The sequence below is a fragment of the Erythrolamprus reginae genome, chromosome 1, assembly GCF_031021105.1.
Source record: "Erythrolamprus reginae isolate rEryReg1 chromosome 1, rEryReg1.hap1, whole genome shotgun sequence".
NCBI classification, from domain to species: Eukaryota; Metazoa; Chordata; class Lepidosauria; order Squamata; family Dipsadidae; genus Erythrolamprus; species Erythrolamprus reginae.
In genome coordinates, this window is record NC_091950.1 from 130,029,919 (window position 1) to 130,055,788 (window position 25,870).

The 25,870-nt window shown below is 38.4% G+C and overlaps 1 protein-coding gene and 1 long non-coding RNA gene across 2 annotated transcripts in view; one reads left to right on the forward strand and one right to left on the reverse strand.

The window, feature by feature from the left end:
* LOC139174519 (uncharacterized) overlaps positions 1 to 25,870 on the forward strand; it is a 40,306-nt gene that overhangs the window by 9,656 nt on the left and 4,780 nt on the right. The gene's annotated exons all lie outside the window — the stretch shown is intronic.
* TNNT3 (troponin T3, fast skeletal type) lies at positions 788 to 24,386 on the reverse strand. Its single transcript, XM_070733208.1, has 11 exons — positions 24,353 to 24,386; positions 23,695 to 23,706; positions 20,282 to 20,309; positions 17,813 to 17,858; positions 17,444 to 17,560; positions 15,563 to 15,640; positions 15,196 to 15,309; positions 11,695 to 11,804; positions 10,092 to 10,182; positions 9,012 to 9,052; positions 788 to 1,061 (listed from the first exon to the last, which is right to left on the reverse strand). Exons 1-11 carry the CDS (start codon positions 24,384 to 24,386, stop codon positions 1,013 to 1,015), a joined length of 720 nt encoding a protein of 239 aa, XP_070589309.1. The 3' UTR covers positions 788 to 1,012.

Sequence of the window (25,870 nt, forward strand, 5' to 3'; positions counted from 1 at the left end):
TAATTGATATTGCACTTTTTGAAGGAACATTAAGGAGGAAATTTAATTAAAAGAAAAGGAATGTAACTGGATGACAAAATTAGAAAAAAAAACTTTTGCAACTTTTTTATGATTGATATTAGTTACTAACAAAATACTGCATTTTATTCATGGAAAATTAGATGGTACACTGTGTTGTTTGAATGTATGTTGAGAGAAAATTTTTAAAAAATTACATCCCCCCCCCAAAAAAACACCAGTCCTTCCTTCCTCTGTCCCTCCATTCATTTCTTCCTTCCTTCCTTCCTTCCTTCCTTGTTCCCTCCATTTCTCCTTCCTTCCTTCCCTCCTTCATTCCTCTCCACTTCTCCTTCCCTCCCTCTCTTTCCCTTTTCTTTCTCTCTCTCTCTCTTTTCCCTGTGCTCTTGTTACTCACCGGTGGGCCGGATAAATGGCCTCAGTGGGCCGCATGTGGCCCGCGGGCCGTAGTTTGGGGACCACTGGCATAGACCAATGGAGTTTACTTTTGAATAAGCACGCATAAGATCAGCATTCAAGTTATACATAAATAGCTTACAGTCATTGGTGGATGTAAACTAGCATTCATTTATTGACTTCAGTGGTCCTTTGCCAGATTTTATTGACAAGGCCAATAAATTCCAGGGTTTGGTAAATGAATTACTATAATGGAAAAAAAAAAGAATGGCTAGACAGCAGTTGCAGGTCTGAAGTATATTATTGACTATGCTTTATTTACAAAACCAAAAGATTCATACACTGCAATTTATGTGGCAATGTAGGGCTGGAATTCAGAAAAGATGCACATGGGACCAGTATCAGCAGGGACTCGTCATCATGCAGAGCTGAGATTGGGCACCCTAAAGATAAGCAGTAGGCAATCCAGGCTGTTGTTGCAATTATGGTTTTGTTCAGGCAAGAGAGAGAGGAATTGGTAGCTAAATAGGGAAGATGAGCCAGTGATGTTTGGCCATGCCACCATTGATGAATCTTCCTGCAGGGACCTTCCAGATCTTTACTTCCAGCGTCCTCCAACTTTGCCCTTGGCTCCGGCCTTCTTGCTGCTGTAATACAAATAGGATAAAAACGTGTCTTGCTGCTGCAATAAATACTCTTACCTTTTTCTTGATCTTGCCTTTTTAGGCAAGCTTTTCATTTCAGGTCACTGTAACATTAAAGCATATGAAATGCTGATGTGTTCTACTCTTATCAGATCTATTTTGCTTATCTCTTAATCAAGGAATAGCTGCTGGCAATCTGTTCAGGTCTGGCTCCTGGAACTAGCTAGATTTTCAAGGAGACAGTCAACTTTTTTTTTTAATGCAACAGTTGCCTGAGTTCTAGTCAGATTTGTCAGAAATGTAAGGTCTCATACTTTAATAGCTGAGCTATCTTTGAAATTTAGATGCAATTATAGTTATGTATTAAAACTATCAAGTGTATAATTTATACAGTATTTAGTTTCTGCCAACTTTTCAATTTAGTTTGAACACTCACAAATGGATTGCATTGTCTCCTTAATGATCCACCCCAAACTCAGAAGTTACCCAAACTGGACTTTAAATACTAATTGAAACATCATACATTCAGAATTTGTGATAAATCATGATCCACAAAGCAATTTTTTTAAGTTGTACAACTTCATTTAAACTTCATCAAGGTAAAAAATGTCTTCTAAAGACAGGTGGAAAAAATCTTGTGTAGATTCTGCTACTCTTGACAAGATTTCAAATTGTTTTCTTTTGCATGCAAAAAAACCCAACAATATCTGAAACATGCAAAACCTACCTTAATTCTGAGCTCAGTTATGCACTGTTAAGTTCTAATTGAGTACATTAGTTTAGTACAGAACACCATACTTGCCCCAGTAACAAATTGCAGCCACAATGCTATTATTGGCATGCTAACTTGGATTAGTAGCTATGGGTTTGATAACTGCAGTTTAGATTACTTGCTATTTGGGCACTTCCTATATCAACTCTTCCATAGAACATGAAAGATAACAGTAAAAAGAATATCTTTAAAGCTTACATGATAACAGTGGTGATTTTTCTCAGTGGTAGTTTCACATACGGGAACATGTCAGTGACATCACAATTTGTACACACAACAATTGAATACTTTACCTGTCATTTAACATAGGACTTTTTCTCTTCTAAAACAGCTTTTGTCCTCAAAGACAAATAGCCATTGGATGTCTTCTGATGATAACAGACATTTGTGCTAGAAACTTATATTTATGTGCTGCCGTATCTTCTAGTAATATCCGTATCAATTATTAAAAACATCTTATTAATGCAGTTGGCCAAATTTTGGTATACCTTCTTTGTTTCTTTTCTTTTTATTATTTCTTTGTAAGATTTGTCGCCTGATTATTTCATGAAGCTCATAATCTTTAACTATGAGAATAGTTAATCTTTAGAATTCTTGTGCAGACTGTGGTCCCACACAAGCATGCTTAGGTCTTGTTCTGTATTCTTTTTATGTTTTGTCTTCTAAAGAATGGCACATCATCCTAACTAACTTTCAGCATGCCCTATTGCTTTTAAAATAGCAGATTTATCTGAATTGCCTCCAGTTCTGCAACAAGGATTATACTTTTTATGAATTAAAAGGGTCGATTAAGAGCTATTAATGAGCCCAAAGCACCATTCACTGAACAATATGATACAAATAAACAAAACACCTAGAATTCTATGCATTTTATTGACCCAGGCATATCAATGAGCTGGTTTTCCTTCCCTGTATGACAGTGGTTCTCAACCTGTGGGTTGGGACCCCTTTGGGGGTCGAATGACTATTTCATAGGGGTCGCCTAAGACCATGAGAAAAGACAAATTTCCCATGGTGTTAGGAACTAAAGGTTCTATTCTGGTGCTTTGGAACATATTTTTACAATCTGACTAATCAAGCATTTACATTGGGGGTGTCCTTCTGACCTTCCTGCCAATCAGCTTAAAGCTCTGTTGGGAGACTTGGTGCTAGACTTATGGTTGGGGGTCACCACAACATGAGGAACTGTATTAAGGGGTTGCGGCATTAGGAAGGTTGAGAACCACTGCTGTATGAAAAGAGAAGTTTTGAGAGTTCACCCCTCCTACATACTGTAATTTCTTCTAGAATGATCCCCTCTCCGTCCTTCCTTTCATTTGATTATTGTTTCACACTGTCACTGCCTTTGTATATCTAAAGCATTAGGTTTCTCAATTGACACATGCAGTAATGAAACTATGGAATAAAACAATCAGGGGATAATTTGAATTAGATGAAGGGAGATAAGATTATACAATGCATCAAAAAGAACCATTGGCCAAGCCATGCCACATGATGTCCATGTGGCAGTGGCAAATACTGAATATTAGTGTTATTAAATCCTATTCCTTACAATCTTGGAAAGTATGCTTCCCATGCCAGCACAAAGGGTAGTATATTGGCAGGTGAGCCTCACCAAGATTGTTGGGGAAAAAAGAGGGTTATTTGGGAGAGGATTATGGGTTCATTTCAGTTTCACCGAAGTATTTTTTTAAAGGAAAGAAAAGAGTGGGCTTTAGCGACTATGCTTTTCCACTTTGTTCCTTTCCAATAAGAAATAGATGGAAGAAGACTGAAGTGACTACTGCAAACAGATCGATATTCCAGTCTTCAGACTGGAAAAGTAACCAGGGTACTCACTGTTTCTGGGCCTGATCAATCCGATTTCTGAAGGTGGTAATCTGCAAATAAATATGACTTAAGTTTTAAAAAATGATCTGCTTGCCATCATGGAGAGAGCGATTTACCAGCTGTGTTTCACCATAGTAAGATATGGGCAGGAGGTTTGTGGATCCAAGAGTAATATGCATCCAAGAGAAGTGAAAACCAAAAGAACTTATTCAGCAAAGCAGAGCAGAAAAATGTTGATTGCAAAGCAGGAAATGTCTACAGACAAGGTAATGAGAGGAATGTAAAAAAGGACAAAGTCTTATACTTCTTCAGTAACTGGGAACTCCTCATCCTTATCCAAGAAAATTATGGATGTTCCCCAGGTTTTTTCTCTCTCCAGCTGGTACTGTATATAGCAGTTTTCCTGTGAATGTCTATGCTGATGTTCAAAGTACTTAAACTGTTTTTCATATTTTATACTTTTACAAACTATAGGAGGTATAAATAACACAGTACCTGGAGATGGTTTGGTAATATACTTTATCAGTAATTGGAATTAAAACCAAACTTTTAAATAACTGGCAAGGTTCATTAATATAGTTTTCCTTCCTGAGGTGTTGAATTGGGGAGTACATGTTCAGTTACATATTATCTCTGCCTTTTTATATCAAGTTCCAGGTTTCTGAAAGCCTGGACTCCAAACTAATCCTCCTAATTACAAGCATTTTTGTTTATACTTCCTGTCTAGAACTCCAGAACACACCAGAACAACTAGGCACAAGAACAGTTTTCCCCCCACACGCCATCACTCTACTAAACAAATAATTCCCTCAGCACTGTCAACCTATTCACTAAGTCTACATTAATACTACTATTAGTCTTCTCATCGTTCCTATCACCCATCTCCTCCCACTTATGACTGTACGACTGTAACTTGTTGCTTATATCCCTACAATTTATATTAATATTGATTGTTTCCTGATTGCTTATTTCTACCCTATGACAATCATTAAGTATTGTACCTCATGATTCTTGATGGATGTTTCTTGTCTTTTTATGAACACTAAAAGCATATGCATTAAAGACAAATCTTTATGCATGGTATGTTTGTGTGTATGTTTGCTTTAATAATGGGTTTTAGTGTTTTTAAATTATTAGATTTGTTGTACATTGTTTTATTGTTGCTGTGAGCCGCCCCGAGTCTACGGAGAGGGGCGGCATACAAATCTAACAAACAAACAAACAAACAAACAAATAAATAAATAACACTTGGCCAATAATGAATTCTATTGTCTAGTAGCTAACAAAACTTTGTGTGAGATCTATCAGTCTATTCATCCTCCCATCTCTGCTAGCCAAAGCTTGTCAAAGCTTTCTAAAAGAAAGAATTAACAGTTTCAAGCTAAACTGCATGAAAAAAGGGTCAATGGAAAGTGGTCAATGGAAAGTTAACCCATTTCTTACATAATGTGATCAAATTGTAAAACATGAAATCCAAGTACAACTTTCTGTTCACCTCAAGATTATAGCTATTGTACAGCTGCAAGTGCATGTCCATGCATCTATGCGTGTATGTTATATTTGCAAGCTCACTCAATTTTGTTTGAGTTGGCTTTCTTATAAAACTTCTTGATATTGTTAATTTGAGTTTGCTTTCTTATTTTTCCAAAACAAAGGGAGAAAAAAAATAAAGAAAACCTCACTTTTTGAAAGCTGAAATGAGAGTTTGAAAATATTCTGATTTTAGATTAGTCATAATAAAAATAATTGTTGCTGAAATGTATATAGATTGTAGATAGTGGTCAAGAAGATGGAATATTGATTTATTTAATTGATGAAAGGCTGATATAGAATGCCTCTAAAACAAGAAGTAAACCAATGAAAAAATTTGCTCAGCATTAATTCTTTCCTGAAGTTAATACTGAGTAAATTCAGATTTCTTGGGAACTGAAATGATGAAAGCCTCTTCATACTTCAGGTAAAAATGAAAGAAAAAGAGGGTGTGCAAAGTAAAAATATAAAATGAGAATTGATGGTTACTATTAAATTAAAAAGATTCCAAAAATCTGTTCCAGCAATAGAAATTTTCCTATGCATAAATCAAAATAGAAAAGCTGTCAGCAATATTTGATGAAGTAATCCTTCTAAAAAAAGCTATGCCCTCAGTCATGTCTTAAAGTGTCTTCATAGCATCACCAACCATCACCAACTATCACTGATAACTTATCTCATTATTATTTTGGCACAATATAGTTGAATGACTTAAAACTTCATTTGCTACTTTATCAGCACCATTAATTTTTTTTTCTCATGTTTTCCCTACTGTCATAATAATCAAGAGTACAGTGGTACCTCGAGATACGAGTTTAATTCGTTCCGGACCTGGGCTCTTAAGTCGAGCAGCTCTTATCTCGAACGACTTTTCCCCATAGGAATTAATGTAAATAATTTTAATTGGTTCCAGCCCTCAAAAAACTCACAAAGTTAGTCTAAATTATGCAGAAAGACATGTTTTTAATGAAGAAATGTACATGTACATATAAATGAATAATGAAGTTTCTTTCACTTAACTTGTAAACTTTCTTAAACTTTTAAATTTACATATGTTCAACTTCTCTGCCACCCAATCCTGTAGGACAGAGGTCCCCAACCCTTTTTGCACCAGGGACCGGCTTTAAGCGATCAAGAGAGGAATGGGTGAATGAATGGACGGAGGGTGGGAAGGAAGGAAGGAAAGAGGGAAGGGACAGGAACAGAGGAAGGAAGCAAGGAAACTTATGAAAGGGGAGAGTAAGAGAGGAATGAGTGAAGGGAGGGAGGGAGGGAAGAAGGTGGGAAGGAGAAAGAAAAGAAGAAATAGAGGAAGGGAAGGTAAAAGAGAGAAAGAAAAAGAGCAAGCAAGAAAGAAAGAAAGAAAGAAAGAAAGAAAGAAAGGGGGAAGGGACAGGAACAGAGGAAGGAAGCAAGGAAACTTATGAAAGGGGAGAGTAAGAGAGGAATGAGTGAAGGGAGGGAGGGAGGGAGGGAAGAAGGTGGGAAGGAGAAAGAAAAGAAGAAATAGAGGAAGGGAAGGTAAAAGAGAGAAAGAAAAAGAGCAAGAAAGAAAGCTGCAAGCACCCCCCCGAGCCCCCCAGGCCGGCTGCAACCTTTTAAAACACGCGCGCCGCTTCGCAGCTGTCTCCTGAAGCCGAACGCGGAAGTTAGCGTTTGGCTTCAGGAGACAGCTCCTTGGCGCTTGTATCTCGAATTTGGGCTTGTAAGTAGAACAGAAATATCTCTCCCCTCCCAGCTCTTATCTCGAGTTGCTCTTAAGTAGAGCAGCTCTTATGTCGGGGTTCCACTGTAATTCATTTGGATGAATCATAATAATCAGCAGTAATTCATTTGGGTGAATGCCTAGCTGAAAAAACATTTCTATGACTGACTTAATTATGTGCTTATAATTTTAATCATTAGGCAAAGGGAAGAAAGAAAACCAGCTCTTAGAATTCTTTGAGCATAAAGGCTGGCCAATTATAAAAAAGGGTCTAATTTGGGTTATTACCTTTGTGAACAGACACTTCCTATTTAAAGGTGATCCTGTTATTTCACAAATTGATGTAGCACTTTCCGAAGAGTAAAAGAAAAAAAATATTCCAGGTTGTAGGGAAGACAAACTAAGAAGCATGCCGGAAATTTAAAAACCATTTTCTAGGGTTTGGGCAGTTGCAATTTTATGTGATGAAAATGCTTCAGTTATCATAGAAATCAAAATATAACTTATGACTCAAGGAAATAAAGAGGAATAGGGAAAAAAATAAAATGTTGCCATTATTTACAGCATCATCCTTAATATTTTCATTCCTTTGTTAGCTATGCAATAAACATACTACTTTCATCTTAACAGACAGCTGGCCAATTAAGCATTTCTTCTAAGTTTCTTCTAAGCCCTTCTATCATTATTTTGCAGCAACTTCCTGTGCTGTAACTTCACAATATTCAAACCATAAGATGTCTTGTTCACCATCTTGAATTCACAGAGTGGGACTTTCTTCCATGACAAACAGAAATGAGAGACTCCAACATTGGAAGCAACGGGACAACACAAAAAAGGAAAACTCAGCTACCCGATATACTTACTTGCTTATTTGTAGATTTTGAACAGTGCCTTGTGGAACTGAGGGCATTGATACTGATTCTGCCTCTTAACCAAGGGGGTTGATTAAGGAACTTAGTTTACCAGACTAGCGTTGGTACTTATAACTTACCTTCTTTTCTATGTGTGAAGGAAGATAGACAATAGGCATGGCACTTAGATTCCTGAGCAACAAAGTTGGACAAGAAATGGCTCTAAAAGCAGTGCTTCCTTTATTTTGCTTTCTTATGAACTTTCCTTGCTATCCAATTGTTCTTATGGCTAACAGCAATTTTCCCTTTAATTGTACAATTATTTTTTTAAAAAAATCCCATAGGTGTTGCCTTGGTGGCTCAGAACCAAGTTCCATCCCCCAATTCGGTTTTCTCTGGTTGCTGTTTGACACCAGCTCCAAACATCTGTAGCTAATTTACTTTATTATCAGGGCTTCAACATCTTCTGGTGTACTTCCATACCTTTGACATAACCCAACAAATTTCTTTAAATTAGCAAGACAAATCTGAAAAGACGTGCCTCTGGTTTGCCTTCTATATCTCACCTATTTTCTGGTGTGGTTTTTATATTAAATATGTGTAAACAAATGGTGCATTGAGCTCCTGGTGAGCTTTCTCACCTGGCTTTTTCTAAATGTCAGTGGAGATTCTCAGTTATCCAGGTCAGAGCTGTGTCAAACGAGCTTTTTTCTTCAAAAGGCAACTGGGCTGTTTCTTTTCTTTGAGGAGAAAGAAGAAAATATTTCATTTCTCATCCAAGAAACTTTATCATTGGATGAGAAGAAGATAGTTTTCTTCCTCAAAAAAACCCCCAGTCCAGTTGCCTTTTGAAGAAGAAAAAAAAATGCAGTTTTTTTCTTTTTCTTTATTTGGACAAGTGGGAAATTACCATAGATAATTTGGACAACCAACCACCATCTTTCTAACCTGCTGTCCACTACTATCTTTGGCTATGCTTCCTGGATTATAGGAGCTACAAGCCAACACACCGGGCTGAGGAAGGCTGATCTGCAGAACACAACGTTAATCTCTATTCAGCTACTTTTAAATTAATGTGATAAAGGTTGATGAGGAAAAAAGAGAGGAAGGAATGGGGCTATTTCTTGTTTTGTATGCCAGAAATTGAATGCCAGCCTGTTGTTTATCTATGCAAATTTTGTTTACCGACTCCCAACATGCAGGAGGCTCATGCATGTCAAAATCTTTTGCTGCTTATATCATCTGGATGAACTCATTGTACTTACAACTTGGCCAGTGCCTGCACCCTGCAACGTAGTGATAAAATCTAAGAAAGATTAAGATCATTATTGACTTTGGGGTTCTTAACAAATCGAGAGGGTTTTTTGTAATAGGTACTCAGAAACAGACAAGCATTTGCCTTTTAACACTGTCAGAACTCTCTCATTGTTTTGTGAGTGCATTGCAAAGGATGATCTCAACATAAAAGCCGGCAACTGGTGTAAGAGGGTTTCCTTATTCTTCCCTATTTCCTAAAATCCAATTCCAAGTACAGAAATAACAATTGTTCAATCCACCAGTTTATTCCTACACTCATTTTTTTTGTGTCCCCACCATGTGCCGTAGAATGTAAAGCGTGTACTATGAGCAATTAAATGTGGCAAATTATTTGGCTCTATCTACAATATCAATTAAAACACAGGTAGAGTGGTATAACTGAGCATGGTATAACCATGCTCAGAGCTTGTAGACAAAGTTCAAATATTTTCTTCCACACAATATGAAGAAGATATAATGAATAGTTTTTTTTAAAAAAACCCAATATTGATTGTCTTATATAGCATTCTCCAGAGGATAGAAGAGAATGGTGCTGGCTTTTCTGCTTGCATAAATTCACACAAAGATGAGGCTGGAGAATTAATAGAGGCTGGGGACATCAGAAATGAGTTCATTATTAGTTTCATAGATATTTCAGTGTAGTACCGACACTGCAAGGGAATTTTAGAGATTGTTGGCTCCCCTGCTTGGCTTGGCTGTGATGGGGTTTAACATCATGAATAAGCCATCTGATTTATGGAGATGCTTAAAAAGAAAGAATATTAATTAAAATGATAAAGTTATTTCATAATATTTTCAGGTGCATCATAGAACATATTTTAAGTAGAAGGCAGAAATCCACCCTAGGTGTACAATTGAGATATTATCACTCTGGGATGAAAAACTGAATTCTCTTGATAAACATTCATAATAGTATATGGGCTTTAATGGTCTTCTATGGTCTTCAGTCCAGGTCTCCCTTAGGAATAGAACTGATTTAAACCCAAAAATAAACAAAAATCAAAGCCAAGATCTCTTTTCCTACTCACATCATATTTTTGCCTCTTGATCTTCTCTAAATATTCATATTTTTCCGTCTCCAGCTCATACAGATAGTCCCACATTTCTTTGGCCTTTTCCCTATTTATTTGTGAAGAAGTGGAGATATATTAAAGAATGATATACAACTCAAACAATTAGCAACTGTAAAGAGACATATTTACGTAAGCTCAATACACAACTCTAGTTGTGGATTTCATCAATCCCACATGTAGCTTTTCCTTATGAGGAATTATTTGAATGCCTAAATATCAATAGAGAGCCTGACCATTTTATTACTTACCCTGTGGATACTTAATGAAAAAAAACTGAAGTATTTTGGACCCAGTATAGATAATTGGGTGAATCTTATTGGATGTGTTGGGAATACAGTGATACCTCATCTTACAAACCCCTCATACAAACTTTTCGAGATACAAACCCGGGGTTTAAGATTTTTTTGCCTCTTCTTCCAAACTATTTTCACCTTACAAACCCAAGCCGCCGTCACTGGGAAGCCCCGTCTCCAGACTTCTGTTGCCAGCAAAGCGCCCATTTTTGCGCTGCTGGGATTCCCCTGAGGCTCCCCTCCATGGGAAACACCACATCCAGACTTCCTTTTTTTGCGATGCTGCAGGGGAATCCCAGCAGCGCAAAAACGGGCACTTCACTGGCAACGGAAGTCCGGAGGTGGGATTTCCAGTGAAGGGAGCCTCAGCGAAATTGCAGCATCAAAAAACACGGAAGTCCTCGAAAACCCACCTCCAGACTCACCCCTTTTGCCAGCGAAGCACCCGTTTTTGTGCTGCTGTGATTCCTCTGCTGGGATTCCCCTGCAGCATCACAAAAACACGGAAGTCCGGAGGTGGGTTTCCCATGGAGAGGAGTCTCAGGGGAATCCCAGCAGCGCAGAAACGGGTGCTTCGGCTGGCAAAAGGGGTGAGATTTGGGCTTGCACGCATTAATCGCTTTTCCATTGATTCCTATGGGAAACATTGTTTTGTCTTACAAACATTTCACCTTACAAACCTCGTCCCGGAACCGATTAAGTTTGTAAGATGAAGTATCACTGTAATTGTTTATTTGTTTTTATTCCCTGCTTTTATAACTGCTAAACTTATTCAGATATATTTTATATGCCTTTGTGAGAGCTATATCTCTATCTCTATATTTATATTGACATGCTTAAACATGTTATCATTAATATTTTTTTGTATTTATTTACTGAAATATAGAGGCCCCATCTGTTTATTTTTAACCTCCGAGTCTTCAGAGAGGGGCGGCATACAAATCTAATAAATAAATAAATAATTTAATAATGTTGCAATTGCAGTCAGAAGTTATAATTTAATATATTATTTTTCTTACTATATATATTATTTTTACATTACCTATTCAAGTTAAATATTGTGTATTTATGTTAAGTCGAATTTGATAGAATTCATCAGGATTAAATAATTATTTAAATAATAACCAATGTTATTTTCTTAAATATCACCTTCTATTTTTTTAAATACCACAAAAAGTACTAAACAAATTTGAGCACAAGATCAATCTTGTATGTACCATAGTACCATAGGCCGTGGGGGAGGTTGGGATTTATTTTTTTTGTACCTCAGTTTGTCTTCACTAAGATGATCAACATTCAGAGGTTTGCGTCTGTCTGCCAAAATTTTCTTCTTCAGTTCCCTTGCAGTTTGTTTCTTTCCTCTCTTTTGGTCAGCCTGTGCAGAATGAGTTTAAAGATTATTAAAGAGACAGATTGATCTAGTGGTTGAGGCTAGAATGTCTATGAGTTGAAGTCCTATCTTAGCCATGAAAACCAGCTAGGTGTCTTGGGGCCAGTCGCTCTCTCATATCCCAGCTCAAAAGGATGTTGTTGCGAGGAAAATAGGAGGAGGACGGTGTGATGGATATATTTATGGGATATAAATAAACAAATGATCATCGGATGCATCCCATTGAAGGAATTAATGAAGAACATCAAAACCTGACAGGAGAGCAGTATTCCTGAATTGTAAAAATACTTTATCACAATTCATATCACCCTCCATCAATGCACTAAACATAGTGCCTGGAATATAATCTGATATATTCAGGAGCCATCAAGTTACCACCAAAGCAATTGTTTCTAAGAATTTGCCAACATGCCTATTTTACATGTCTTTCTGATTCATTGTAGGGAATGCCCCAGAAGCCATAAAACCTATCCTTCAGGGCTGAAGAACCATTAAATCAAAGCTAAGTTGTGAGACTCAATGCCATGTAGGGCTTTAAAAGTCATTACCAACACTTTGAATTGTGACCGGAAACTGATCTGCAGCCAGTGCAAGCCACAGAGTGTTAGAGAAACGTGGGCGAATCTAGGAAGCCCCACGATAGCTCTCGCGGCCGCATTCTGCATGATCTGAAGTTTCTGAACACTTTTCAAAGGTAGTCCCATGTAGAGAGTGTTGCAGTAATCGAACCTCGAGGTGATGAGGGCATGAGCGACTGTGAGCAATGACTCCCTGTCCAAATAGGGCCGCAATTGGGGCACCAGGTGAACCTGGGCAAACGCCCTCATCGCCACAGCTGAAAGATGGTGTTCCAATGTTAGCTGTGGATTGAGGAGGACGCCCAAGTTGAGAACCCTCTCTGAGGGGGTCAATGATTCCCCTCCCCCAGGGTAATGGATGGACAGATGGAATTGTCCTTGGGAGGCAAAACCCACAGCCACTCCGTCTTGTCAGGGTTGAGTTTGAGCTTGTTGACACCCATCCAGACCCCAACAGCCTCCAGGCACTGGCACATCACTTCCACTGCTTCGCTGACTGGACATGGGGTGGAGATGTATAACTGGGTATCATCGGCATACATACTTTGGATGATCTCACCCAGCGGTTTCATGTAGATATTAAATAGAAGGGGGGAGAGGACCGACCCCTGAGTCACCCCACAAGTGAGAAACCTAGAGGTCGACCTCTGACCCCCACTAACACCGACTGCGACCGACTGGAGAGGTAGGAGGAGAACCACTGGAGGACAGTGCCTCCCACTCCCAACCCCTCCAGCCGGTGCAGAAGGATACCATGGTCGATGGTATCGAAAGCCACTGCGAGGTCAAGAAGCACCAGGACAGAGGACAAGCCCCTGTCCCGAGCCCGCCAGAGATCATCCATCAACATGACCAAAGCAGTTTCTGTGCTGTAGCCAGGCCTGAATCCTGACTGTTGAGGGCCTAGATAATCAGCTTCTTCCAAGGACTGCTGGAGTTGGAGTGCCACCACCTTCTCAACAACCTTTCCCATAAAGGGAAGGTTAGAGACTGGACGGTAGTTATTAAGCAAGGCTGGGTCCAGGGAAGGCTTCTTGAGGAGGGGGTGCACAAGTACCTCCTTATAAGGAGCCGGTAAGTACCCCCTCCCCAAGGAAGTGTTGACAATCTCCTGGACCCAGCTCCATGTCATCTCTCAGTTAGCCAAAACCAACCAAGAGGGACACGGATCCAGTAAATAGGTGGCGGAACTCACAACTCCAATGGCCTTGTCCACTTCATCAGGTGTCACCAAGTCAAGCTCCTCCCAAACAGATGGACAAAGATGAGCCCCAGTCACATCGACTGACACGTTGTCATCCCATACTGCTATGCAATTGGAGTTGAGGTCCACCCAAATCCGTGCGACTTTATCAGTGAAAAACGAGTTAAATTCCTCGGCACTGCCCTACAAAGGCTCCCCAACACCCCCGTGATTAAAAGGGAGTGGGTCACCCTGAACAGAGTGGCCAGGCCGGATTCCACTGATGCAATCAAGGCGGCATGGTATGCGCATCTTGCCACCTTGAGCACCATTTTGTAAGTCTTAATATGAGCTCTTACAAGTGTTCGATCGGATTCGGATTTACTCTTCCTCCATCGCTTCTCTGGACATCCCTTCTGGTGTTTCAACTCCCGGAGCTCCTCATTGAACCATGGAGCTCTATGGGGTCTAGTGCCACAGAGAGGTCGCAATGGTGCAATTCGGTCAAGAGCCTCCGCTGCAGCCCTATTCCAGGCCACAGCAAGAGACTCTGCCAAGCTGTGAACGAGTGAATCTGGCAAAACCCCAAGCGCTCCCTGAAAGCCCTCTGGGTCCATCAGGCATCTGGGGTGGAACCACCTAGTTGGTTCCACCTCCCTGCGGGGGAGGATTGGAACCAGGAAATCAAGCCGCAGTAGAAAATGGTCTGACCATGACAAAGGTAATGCTTCTAAGCCCCTTAGTTTCAGACCATTACTCAATTGTCCCGAGAGGAATACCATGTCTGGCGTGTGTCCCCCCTCGTGAGTCGGACCCTGAACTACTTGGGTCAGGTCCATGGCTGTCGTGGTGGCCATGAACTCCTGTGCTAACCCGGAGGAACCGCCGAGTGACAGTAGATTGAAGTCCCCTAGGACAATAAGTCCGGGGAACTCCACTGCCAGGCCAGCCACCCCCTCGAGCAGCACAGGCAGGGCTGTTGACAGGCAGCTGAGAGGCAGGTACGTGAGCAACAAGCCCACCTGAACCCCTAAGTCCAACTTCATAAGGAGGGACTCACAACCCGCAATCTCAGGAGCAACGAGTCTACGCAGGCAGAGGGTCTCCTTGGCTACAGTAGCCACTCTTTCCCCCCTTCCCTGGGGTCGAGGCTGATGCCATACCCTAAACCCGGCTGGGCAAATTTCTGAGAGAGGAACTCCTCCCTCTGGGCCCAGCCAGGTTTCGGTCACACATGCCAGGTCGGCCTCCTCATCCGGATGAGGAGAGCTTTATTTACCACTGACCTGGCATTAAGTAGCAGCAGCTTGAGCCCAGAGCCTGGATTACACTCGTCACCAGTACCCCGAGTTGAGCTCACGGGACCAGAACAAGGGATCACTTTTAGGCAGCAAGCCCTTCTTCCTCCAGGACGGCTAGTCCCATGGCTCCCGTGGCTCTAAAATAGAGACTAGCATGCTCTTCCTGTGGTAGATTTCTTTGGCCTCTTCTTGAAGTTTTTGCCTTTGTAAAATTACAGAATTAAAGAATTCCAAGAAATTCTTGGATATTTTTCAGATGAACGATGCTCGTTCCTGATCACATTCTGGTTTCCCCTACCCATCAGTAGATTTACCTTAGCCAAATAGCTGCTGTATGTGGCACCCATAGAGGAGAGGGCTTTCTTCTTCTTCATATCATCTTCAGCCCTCCTCTTGGCATCTTCCTCCTCTCTTCTTGCCTTTTCCTCCTATGAAACAAATAGTAGGAACAAACACTGGTTCATACCTGGGACTTGCAAAGGCAGAATAGAGAATTTTGCATCTGGGACATTTTTTGGGGGGGAAATGGTAACATAAAGCCAAAAGTAATAGTCATAACTCTTAATTTAATTTAATTTATTAGATTTGTATGCTGCCCCTCTCCAAAGACTCTTGACAGATCATCTTACATTGAGGACAATGATTGAGATACTAATGATGAAAAGTTGTAGATAAACTCACAGCAAGTCTGGCCTGACGCTCCTTTTCTTTCTCAGCTCGGATTCTTTGCTGGTCAGCCCTCTCAGCTCTACGTTTTTCCTATGCATTGCAGAAAAAGAGCAGTAATTTAGTTAGTACTGTATTCAGTTCCAGAACATAACGCTTTGAAAAATGTCCTTGAGAATGAACAGTTGAAGTTAAACTGTGAACAGTATTAAGATGAGGCTCTATAAGGAGTTCAGAGAAGAACAACAAAGATTATAATGGGTGTTGTGGTTAGCTCTGGCCCAGCTCCTACCCCAAGGACTGTGGATGTAGGGGAGACATCCACATGCTGCAGGCCTGTTTTGCCCCCGGTGGAATCTGCTGATGAAGGCTCCTCTGAACAAGAAGAAATGAGTGACAGGGAGGAGGAGAGTGGGGCAGACAGCTCAGAAGGAGATCAATTATCTAGCTCCTCCTTGGATTCAGAACAAGAGTTAATGATACAGCCACGCATGCGGAGAGCGATGCATAGGCAACAACAACTGAGAGATTATTATCAAAGAAAATGAGGCCACCTGTGGTTGGGTGGGGCTATGGTAATTAGTGAGGCTGCTATAAATAGCAGCCTGTGGGTTTGGCCCTTGTGGAGGATTATCTGATCGTTGTGTTTCGTGACTGCTTTACTGACTTTGACCTTTTGTGTGCTGATTTTTCCCCGCTTTGAAACTAAACCAGGGCAAAGTGTGTTTCACTTTGTGAAAGAAGAAGGACTGTGAATTGCCTCACAGCTGCAAGCTAAGTATCACAGAACTGATAAGGGACTTGTACAAATTACCAATTTGTTTGGAGACGAGTGCTCTTTGCTATACCAAAAGAGGGCTTGGTTTAAGTGAATTTTCATTATAAAGAACATTGTTTTGAATTTTCAAACGTGTGTGTGTCTGAAATTTGTACCTGTGAATTTTTGGGAGGATTCTACCAGAGAGCCGGACAGAACAACGGGCCTGGAGGCTAAAGTATATGAAGAATGGTGGCAGGAACTGGGTATGTCTAGTTTAATGAGAAAAAGGACGGGGGAGTCATGATAGCAGTGTTACAATATCTCAGGGGTTGCCACAAAGAAGAAGGAGTGAAGTTATTCTCCAAAGCACCTGAAGGCTGGACAAGAAGGAACAGGTGGAAACTAATCAAGGAGAGAAACAACCTAGAATTAAGGAGAAATTTCCTGACATAACAATTAATCAGTGCAATAATTTGCCTCCTGAAGTTGTGGGTGCTCCAACACTGGAGATATTTAAGAAGAAATTGGACAATCCTTTGTCTGAAAATATAAAGTTTCCTAGTTGAGCAGGGGGTTAAACTAGAAGATCTCCAAGGGACCTTCCCACTCTATGATTCTGTTATTTTTTATGACAAAAATATTCTTAAATTGATATAAAGGTAGTCCTTGACTTACAACAGTTCATTTAGTGACCAAAGTTTCAATGTCACTGAAAAAAGTGACCTATGACCATTTTTAACACAACCGCTGCAGCATCATGATCAAAATTCAGAGACTCATATTTATTACTAGTGTTCTAGGATCATGTGATCATCCTTTCTGACAAGCAAAGCCAACAGAGTTGGCCTTCTCCAAGTCCCGTTAGCCAAGCAATGCCGGCTGGTGGGTCCTAGGGGAAGAGCCTTCTCTGTGGAGGCTCCAGCCCTTTGGAATCAACTCCCCCCAGAGATTTGCACTGCTCCAACTCTCCCGGCCTTTCAGAAGATACTGAAGACACATCTTTGCCAGCAGGCCTGGGGCTGTCGAACACAGATATTCTGCTCATTCATTGGTTCCCTTAACATTTAATTTAATTCATGGTCCATCTGCGTACTGAACACCTTACAATAGCTGTTGACTACTTGAGGAAAACTTACAATTCTCTCTTTAAGAGCCATTATGTCTTCTTCCTCTTTTTTGCGGCTTTCAAAGTGATTATCAATTAAGGCTTGAAGCTCAATCAAGTCTTTGTTCTGCCTCTTCTTCTGAATATCCTGGGGAAAGAAAGGAGAGGAAGCAAGGTTCCATGACACTAAGTACAATTATTGGGATGTTGTAGATTTCCTGCTCAGAAAAACTTTACTTATTCCCATTTATTGAAACTTCCATCAGTTGCATCAGTTATATCTTCTCATAGTTATGAAACTTATTCAGAAATTATTTTTATACTGTGATGAAACCACTTTCTTGTCTAAAATTTAGATTAGCAAGAAAAGAGTTTCACTGGAAGAACCAGCAATACTTACGTCAAAGTCTACTTTCTCGCCCTCTGGGATCTTAGGTGCAGTCAACCTATGTGGATGTTAAGAGAAAGAAAAACACATAAGTTCCTGAGGAAAAAAATATTTTGAAAGATTTACTTGCATGACAATTTAACTGAAATAAACTTTGCCCAAATACTATTTAAGAAAATCATACTACAGGATTTGGAAAGTGGAATTTAAAACTGTTAATGGGTTTGATACACTGTCTGTCAAGCCTGAATTATTTTGGGATGTGGGATTGTTTGTATCCTTGGGCATTCTGACATGCATTCAGTTTGACACAGTTTGGAGTTGAAGGGGGATGGAGCCTTCAATCAAAACAGCATTCATAAATAATGAGTCAACCACATTCCAACATCTGGCTGACTCCAGGAGGAGGAGAGACGTTGCTGAGCATCTTGGTTGTACAATGTGACAGATATTTGGAAACTTGAGAAACTGAAACTTACCATATTCTTCTGAGTATAAGATGCACCCTTTTCCTCCCTAAAAGAGACTGGAAATTTTGGTGCATCTTATACTCTGAATGTAGCTTTTTCAAAGCTTTTTTTCCAGCCCTAATTAGGTGCTAACGATCTTCCCAGCTTCCTACTCCCTCCGAAGAAGATTTTTTCCTGCTCTAAGTCTTTGCAGGCTTGTTTCCATTCTTACTCACTCTGAAAAAGGCTTTTTCAGCCTAACCAGAGGATAAAATAATGTGCTGAAGCTGAACAGACTAAGGACACCAGCCAGATGAATACCTGGTAGGTAGATTTTTTCCCTATTTTCCTCCCCCCAAAATTAAGGTGCATCTTATACTCCGGTGCATCTTATACTCTGAAAAATATGGTACATTGGGGTGAAAAGCCTGGGAACTTTACTACTGGCTTTTTACCAGTAAAGACAAGATGGTGAATGTAAATAAATCTGTTCTTTGAGGAAAATGCCTTGAAGTTCAGTTTATGATGTGTTCATTACTTGAAGCCTGACCTTGTCTAGCAACAATCACATTTTTCCTCCAGTGCAAAACATTAATTTTACAAATTATCCATTCCAATTCTATTAGATAGAGAAGCATCAGAAATAGTTTGACAATTTCTAAAAATGTAAATGTAATAATCATGATTACATTGGATTTTCTTTGATCTGTTGAAAGCATTAATTATCTATGATAATTCTATATTATAAATGAATCTGGATGAAGATGTATATCTCCCATTTAATTAATATGCACTGGAAAGTGTGAATGAACCTCTGTACTTTTTGTGTAATGTCCTACTTTACCAAATAGCTTCGTTTTTTCCTCATTTCACCCTTCAAAACATTAGAGAAATATTTATGCTATTAGTCTCCAAATTAGTCTTCCCCAATCTGGTGCCTTCTAGATATATGGAGATTGCAGTTCCATAACTTCCAGTTAACAGCTGGGCTTTCTGGAATTTATAGTCATAAGATACCTGCAAGTATGAGGTTACGGACAACCATTGCAACATATCCAATAAGACTATTGCTCTGACCCAAAGGTGCTTTTTCAAGAGGCAACTTGTCATTCTGGGTTTTTTTCTTTTGAAGACATTTCGCTTCTCATCCAAGAAGCTTCTTCAGCTCTGAAAGGATAGTGGGGAATGGAAGGATTTATATTCCTTGCAGACAACTGGTATTCTGCATCCATTTACAAGGTTATTGAAGCACTTAGAGGTTTCCTGTAGTGTGCAATTTTTCTCTGGAAATCCATTACTATCACCAAACAATTCAAAAGGTGTTCATTACAAATTGTATAAAAATTGCAGACTACCGGAACTTGAGGAAAAAAGTTAAACCTTCAAGTGCTTCAACGACCCTCTAAAACAGGGGTGACAAACTCAATTTCATGGAGGGCCACATCAGGGATCTGTTTGACCTTGTGGGGGGCATGGACAGCTCAATGTCAGAGGCATCTGTGATGGCTCGGGCAGGACTGGGGAGCTCCAGGAAGGCAAGACCAGGGAATGCATAACCTTAACCCTGCTCTAAAAGGATGCAGATTATCAACTGTTTGCATGAAATATAGATCCTTCCATTTTGCACTATCCTGTCAGAGCTGAAGAAGCTTCATGGATGAGAAGCTTAATGTCTTTACAAGAAAAAACAAGAAAATCCATTTGCCTCCTGAAAAAGCATCTTTGGGACATCCATCTTTGGATGACTGAGAAATCTCCACAGGCTGTTACCGGTAGTTCTGTGCGTATTATGGATGGACCATATGCACATCTAATTGTGAAAACTTTATTATTCAAAAAAGATCTTTACATTTCATCCTAAAATGAAGTATGAAATATGTAGAAATTATAGATAAATGTAGCTAACTAAATGTGAGAGGCACCAAATATCTAAACTGGCTATCCTCATTTGCAATACATGAACCATAAACATTTAAAACCAAAGTCAAGAATGGCTATAAATATTTCCCCATTAAACATGTCCTAAACTTACGTTGGTACTGGTGCTCTGGGTTTCCTCTCTAAATATAGCAAAGCAGGAAATAAGCAGGGGAGGAAAGAAGGAAAAAAGATGAAAGCAAGAAACATGAACATAATAAATTCTACTTCATTTGTTAAAACCAAATGATGATAGATAGATAGATAGATAGATAGATAGATAGATAGATAGATAGATAGATAGATAGATAGATAGATAGATAGATAGATGATACATAGATGTGTGTATTTGTGTATGTGTGTGTATACACATACATACATACATTTATGAGATTAAATATATGAATTTTAAAATGAATTACGCTTCTGACATATCATAAAGACATACTCTTTGACAAACTAAATTTCATTTAGGAGGAAAAAGGTTCAGAAAGAGCAGTCTGCGTGAAAACTTTGGAATAATATCCAGAAGGCAATAATTTCATTTAATGTCTGCATCTTGTTCTCAAAATTGAGATACCTTCTGTAAGCCCATACATGAATTCAAAGAATTCAGTCTTGCATTGCTCTTACAGCCTTTTTAAAAAATTTGGTTTTGTGGTGCTATTTCGGCAGTAAAAAGTTCATTGCTTTTTCGACGTAATACTTTGTACAGTACATAGTCTAACTTTTAAAAAAACCAATCAATCTGCCTCTGAATGCATAAAATGTCTAAAGAATACAAGTGATTGGGAAAATATATTATTCATTCAGGTCAAAACCAATCATTTTAAAGCAAAACATGACTCTTGTTCCTCTCTGTTAAATGAAAGAAACATTTAATAATACCAGCCTTAAAACAAACAATCTGCTTTGGAGTAATAAATTACCTGATAATTTTATATAGAGACATTTTTATCCAGTTTCTGAATTATTCTAGCCAAAGCCAGCTAACAAACTATGCAGAAAAAATAATAAATATTGATGGCGAATGGGAAAATGAAATATGAAAACTATGACAAATTACAAGAAGAAAACCCACTGGTTGAAAAGCATTTGTTTAACGCACAAAATAATTTTCATATGATTATGGCATGTTCACGCTTTTTTTTCTTCTTAACCAAACTCCCATGTCCTGTCATTTTTTAAAAAATCTTGTTACATTTTGCATTTCCACTACATTCATATAGAATTATTGGTGTTTTCTGAACTCAGGTGTAACTTGGAAACATTTCATTGTCTTTCTAGCTAATATTTAGATAATGATGTTGTCCAGTTGGGTAATTAAATATCTCCAAACAAACAACTAAGCTCTGAGAACAATGAGAACTACACGGTTCAACCGTGAGCTATATATACAGTATTCTCTTCTATTGGCACTAAATCAATGCTAAATTATATATTGTATAATGTTCTTGCTTAAGTAGTTGTTTGACTTTTAAGAAGTTTTCCATGAACACTTGGGGTTTTTTTTAAAAGTTTTTTGTTTATTTGCTCCAGGAATAGAACAAATATTTATATACTCCCAGAATATAAAATAACACCAAAAGCAAAGGAAATAAAAAATTAGTTCTAGTTCAATTTAGGTTAGGATATTTCTTTTTTTGAAGAAACTGAATAAAACATGCAAATAAATATTCCTTTCTTCTGATGTCCTTTTATTTTTTAATCTCAGTCACTTTCTTATATATAAATATTCAAAGGTATACTGTAATTTCTACACAAATCCTGCCAAAAGATAAAGCCCATACTTAAAGAGAGAGAGAGAGAGATAAACACAGGAGCTTTTAAAAGAAAGAAGAAATTGGTAGCATGTAAAAAAAAAAGTCATGATCTCTCCCTTTCAGAATCTGAAATGTAGAAAGCAGCAAAACAGCTGTTATTCGTCCCTAGTGTTCTTTATAACTTTCTATGAGGACAACTTAAATTTAGAAAAGTTCATTAGTATCATAATGAGAATGTCAGACTATGAACAAATACTAAATACAGGTGGTCCTCGACTTAAGACCAGAGCAGAATTTCTGTTTCTGAGCAAGGCAGTTGTTACGCCCAGTTTAACTGTGTTTACCACAATTAAGTGAAGCACTGCAGTTCTTAAGAGGATCATGCAGTTGTGAAGTGAATCTGGCTTCCCATTGCTTGAAAGCCAGCTGGGAAGATGGCAAATGGAGATCTCACGTCCCTGCAATGGTTGGAATATATATTTGCTTTGGAATATATATTTGGCAGGAAAAAAAAAAAAAATCTTATAAGAATAGTATGATAGCTAGGCAAGGGCTTTACCTATTGCCAGAACAACAACAAATCACACTGCCAGGAATATAAATGCAGTGCAAATTGTAGGCAATGACTCCTCAATGTTTTCCCCACATATATAGGCATATTCCATTCGGGCACACTTCCCCTCTCATAGTGTAATTCTTTGTCACAGGCACACACACACCCCTTTCAGTCAGAAGGAGGAGTCCGTACAAATAGCTGAAAATGACCAATGAAACCTCCTCAGAGGCTTTGTAGAATGTCTATATGGCAAGGCAAACAAAAGGGGGGAAACACTATCTTAATTCCAAAACAATCAAAAACGAAAGTAAGTTGCCTCCCTAAGGAATTGGGGACAAGATGAAGGCTATGTCAGAAGGACATGCGCTCTAAAAATAGTAGGACAGTTTAGAGGAATGTTGGTCAGATGTGAGGATAATCCCACTGTCACACAGTGCAAACAGACTTAACAGCAGTCTTACAGTTTGGGAAGGTAGTTTTTCAAGGCTACATCATCAGAGAGAGTTAGAGAGCTGTTCTTTCCCAAAAAAAAAAAGGCCTCTCAAAAATCCCTCTTATCATATTAACAAAGCTCTTTTTTATGTTATGACATTTTAAAATTTCATGTAAATATATCTCAATTTTGCTTTGTCTCTAAAGAATTCAAGTCACTTTAAAGAGATTCTCAAGTGTGGGGCTCTGTTTGTGTAATCAGAATATTCTAGAATAATCTACTAAGAAAAACTCAATATTTTGACATTGTCCAACTTATCCACGAGTGATTGGAAATATTGTTGAACACTGTTGGTGCCACCCTAGATAAAATAAGGAAGAGGTAAAATAAAGTTGATTGAATGGACAGTACATACCTTCTTCCCAGACTTCTACCAGAAGCATCATGGTGGAAAGAATAGTGATGTGAAGCAAAGAAGGAAAAAGTATAAAAATATAAACATAGGTATGCCTTATTGGCAGAATGGGTGATTAATGGGTAGATTGGAAAAAAAAAAGGTCCACAGGTATTTGTGGAAGCTGTGAAAATTTGAAAAACTATAATGGTAGGTTAATGCAGCTATGAGTATAGAGCAATAAAGCAGAAACATACTTGTTTGTGATAGTAGGTTAATAGTACTCATTGATCTTGTTTATTCTCTTTCAATATCCCATTCACACAAATGTATATTATGTACATATTAGAGAATAGGAGGATTTGGAAGTTGTGTCACATACCTGGCTCATGAACTTCATCAGGTAAGAAGTATCATGGATCAAGATGTAACAAACCGCAAGAGAACAAAAACAAGAGTGATATGTTAATCTGAGCGCTTTTGAACTTTGAGTTTGAAAAGAGGAAGATAAAAGAAAGTAAGTAGTAAGCAAAATCAGAAGTCATTGGTGAAGAAAGTTAATAGACCATGTAAAGGCAGCCAAATAGGGACCCCGTAATGGTGAATTTGCCAAGCTATATAATGCTACTTTGCTCATGAATCGTTTGTCAACCTTGTGTAAACAAAAAGGAATTCACAGTCTTATTCTGCAAATGATTGATATTGTGCTAACTTTTAAAGTGAAATAAAAGGATGCTATGGAAATACAGATATCCTCTGCTGAAGCATAGTAATATTAAAAGTGCACACAGAGAATTATTTCCATGAAACAAGGGGATAGGAAATAAACATTCTTTTTTATGTTTATTTTTCAATTTTTTCAAATTGGCAGCTTCTAAATCTAATGGATAAATAATCTAATGGATACATGAATAAAACTATGCCATTTAACCATTCATTTATCCATTAGATTTAGAAGCTGCCCAATTTGATTTTACATTTTAAAATATGTCCAAAGTGACACAACATAAATGCCCCTCCATATGGAACAACACCCTCACCAACACCAATAATTGTCAGGGGTTCAGCACCCATCTTATTTCCAAACCATATTAGACTATGTTTGTGTTAAGAATGCATTGATTCTCCAGAATAAGATATTTCTCAGTATCATACTTTTCATTTTTTTTAAAACAATTATTCACGGTGTGAATAATCTTAAACTGACTATGATTTTGATTTTATCTTTTTAGCATCAAAGAATGCAAGCCCTTGCTATGGTTAGTTAGCAAATATTTCATTTATTTGTTCCTAATAAATAGAAATAAAGGTTTTTCTGTAAATGTTACAATATTTATGACCAATTACAGAATCTAGCTGCAATTCCAGAAGAAAAAAACCCTCCTTATTTCATTTTTGCATAAAGCTAGGATCTAGTTTTAAAACATAAACAGTGTTTTTACAATAAAAACATTCACAAGGAATAGTCCTTTATGAACATATAAACCTTTTATGCAATATAAGCTTTTGTGGCTACCATGTCAGTTCCCCCACCCTTTTCAGCACATATTAAGAGAAATCTTATTTTTCCAAAAGCTAAAACTTCTTGGCTTAAGTAGTTAGGACTTCTGAAGTTTGTAGCCTCAATACACCCTAAACGCATTTAGTTGGGACTGATTGATGTTGTATGAAGAGAGATCAATCCTTCACTAATTCTGAAACATTCTTCTCAATTCTATGTCATTTTGTCCTCCAGGTTCTGGGCAGCTTCTTATTCCATACCCTTTTTTCCTATATCTAATGTATGTCAAACAGCATTATTGTCAAATCAAGGATCTTCTGGGAGTCAAGCAAGAGTTATTTTCCATTTCCTTGCTTCACCTTTGAATTCCTCCATACACTTCTATTTAAAACAATTGGTGGAATTCAGAAGTTCATGCCACATATCTGCTTCAGATGAAGCACAGGTTTCAATAGGGGAAAAGGAGGAAAAATGAAGAAGAAATACAGGGTTGTTACAATAACCTTAAACTTCTGCAAGTCAAGGTTACAACTCTTAATTCATAAGTATATTTTAAAAAGAGAAGGCAAACTAATAATGTGCAGAAAAATTAATGGGGAGTGAAATATGAATGAAAAAAGCAGAGAAAGGATATGTGAAGAGAGCAGAGGGTAGAGAACCATGCAAATGACCCATGTTGTCAATTAACAATGAATTTTATAAGTCATCTGGAATTCGGTGTGATTTATTCTGAGATAACATGTCTAGAATTGTAATTCTAGATACCACAATTCACATACAGAAATTGTCCAATATTTACATGAAACAACTATCCACAAAGGTTTTATTCTTGCTTATTATTGTTATAATATCCCAACTTTTTAGGGGGGGGGCACTACATATGGCATAAATGGGAGCCTTTCTTCATTTTATTACAATAAAACTGTGAGATATTTTGAGGTTAAAGATAGAGGCTAGTCCAAATTTAGGTTCAAGTTCTTAATTCTAATGATCTAGTGAGTTCAGTATTTGGGGACTTATAAATTTAGGTGCAAGGATTTGAACCTAAATTTATAAA

Coding starts and splice junctions, on each gene's coding strand:
- TNNT3 (XM_070733208.1), bottom strand. CDS start 24,386: ATGGGTGCTGAACCCCTGACAATTATTGGTGTTG. Junction 11,805..15,195: donor ACAGCAGCTATTTGGCTAAG/GTAAATCTACTG, acceptor CATTCTGCACAG/GCTGACCAAAAGAGAGGAAA. Junction 9,053..10,091: donor TCAAGAGGCAAAAATATGAT/GTGAGTAGGAAA, acceptor AATCTTTCTTAG/ATTTTATCACTACGTTGCAG.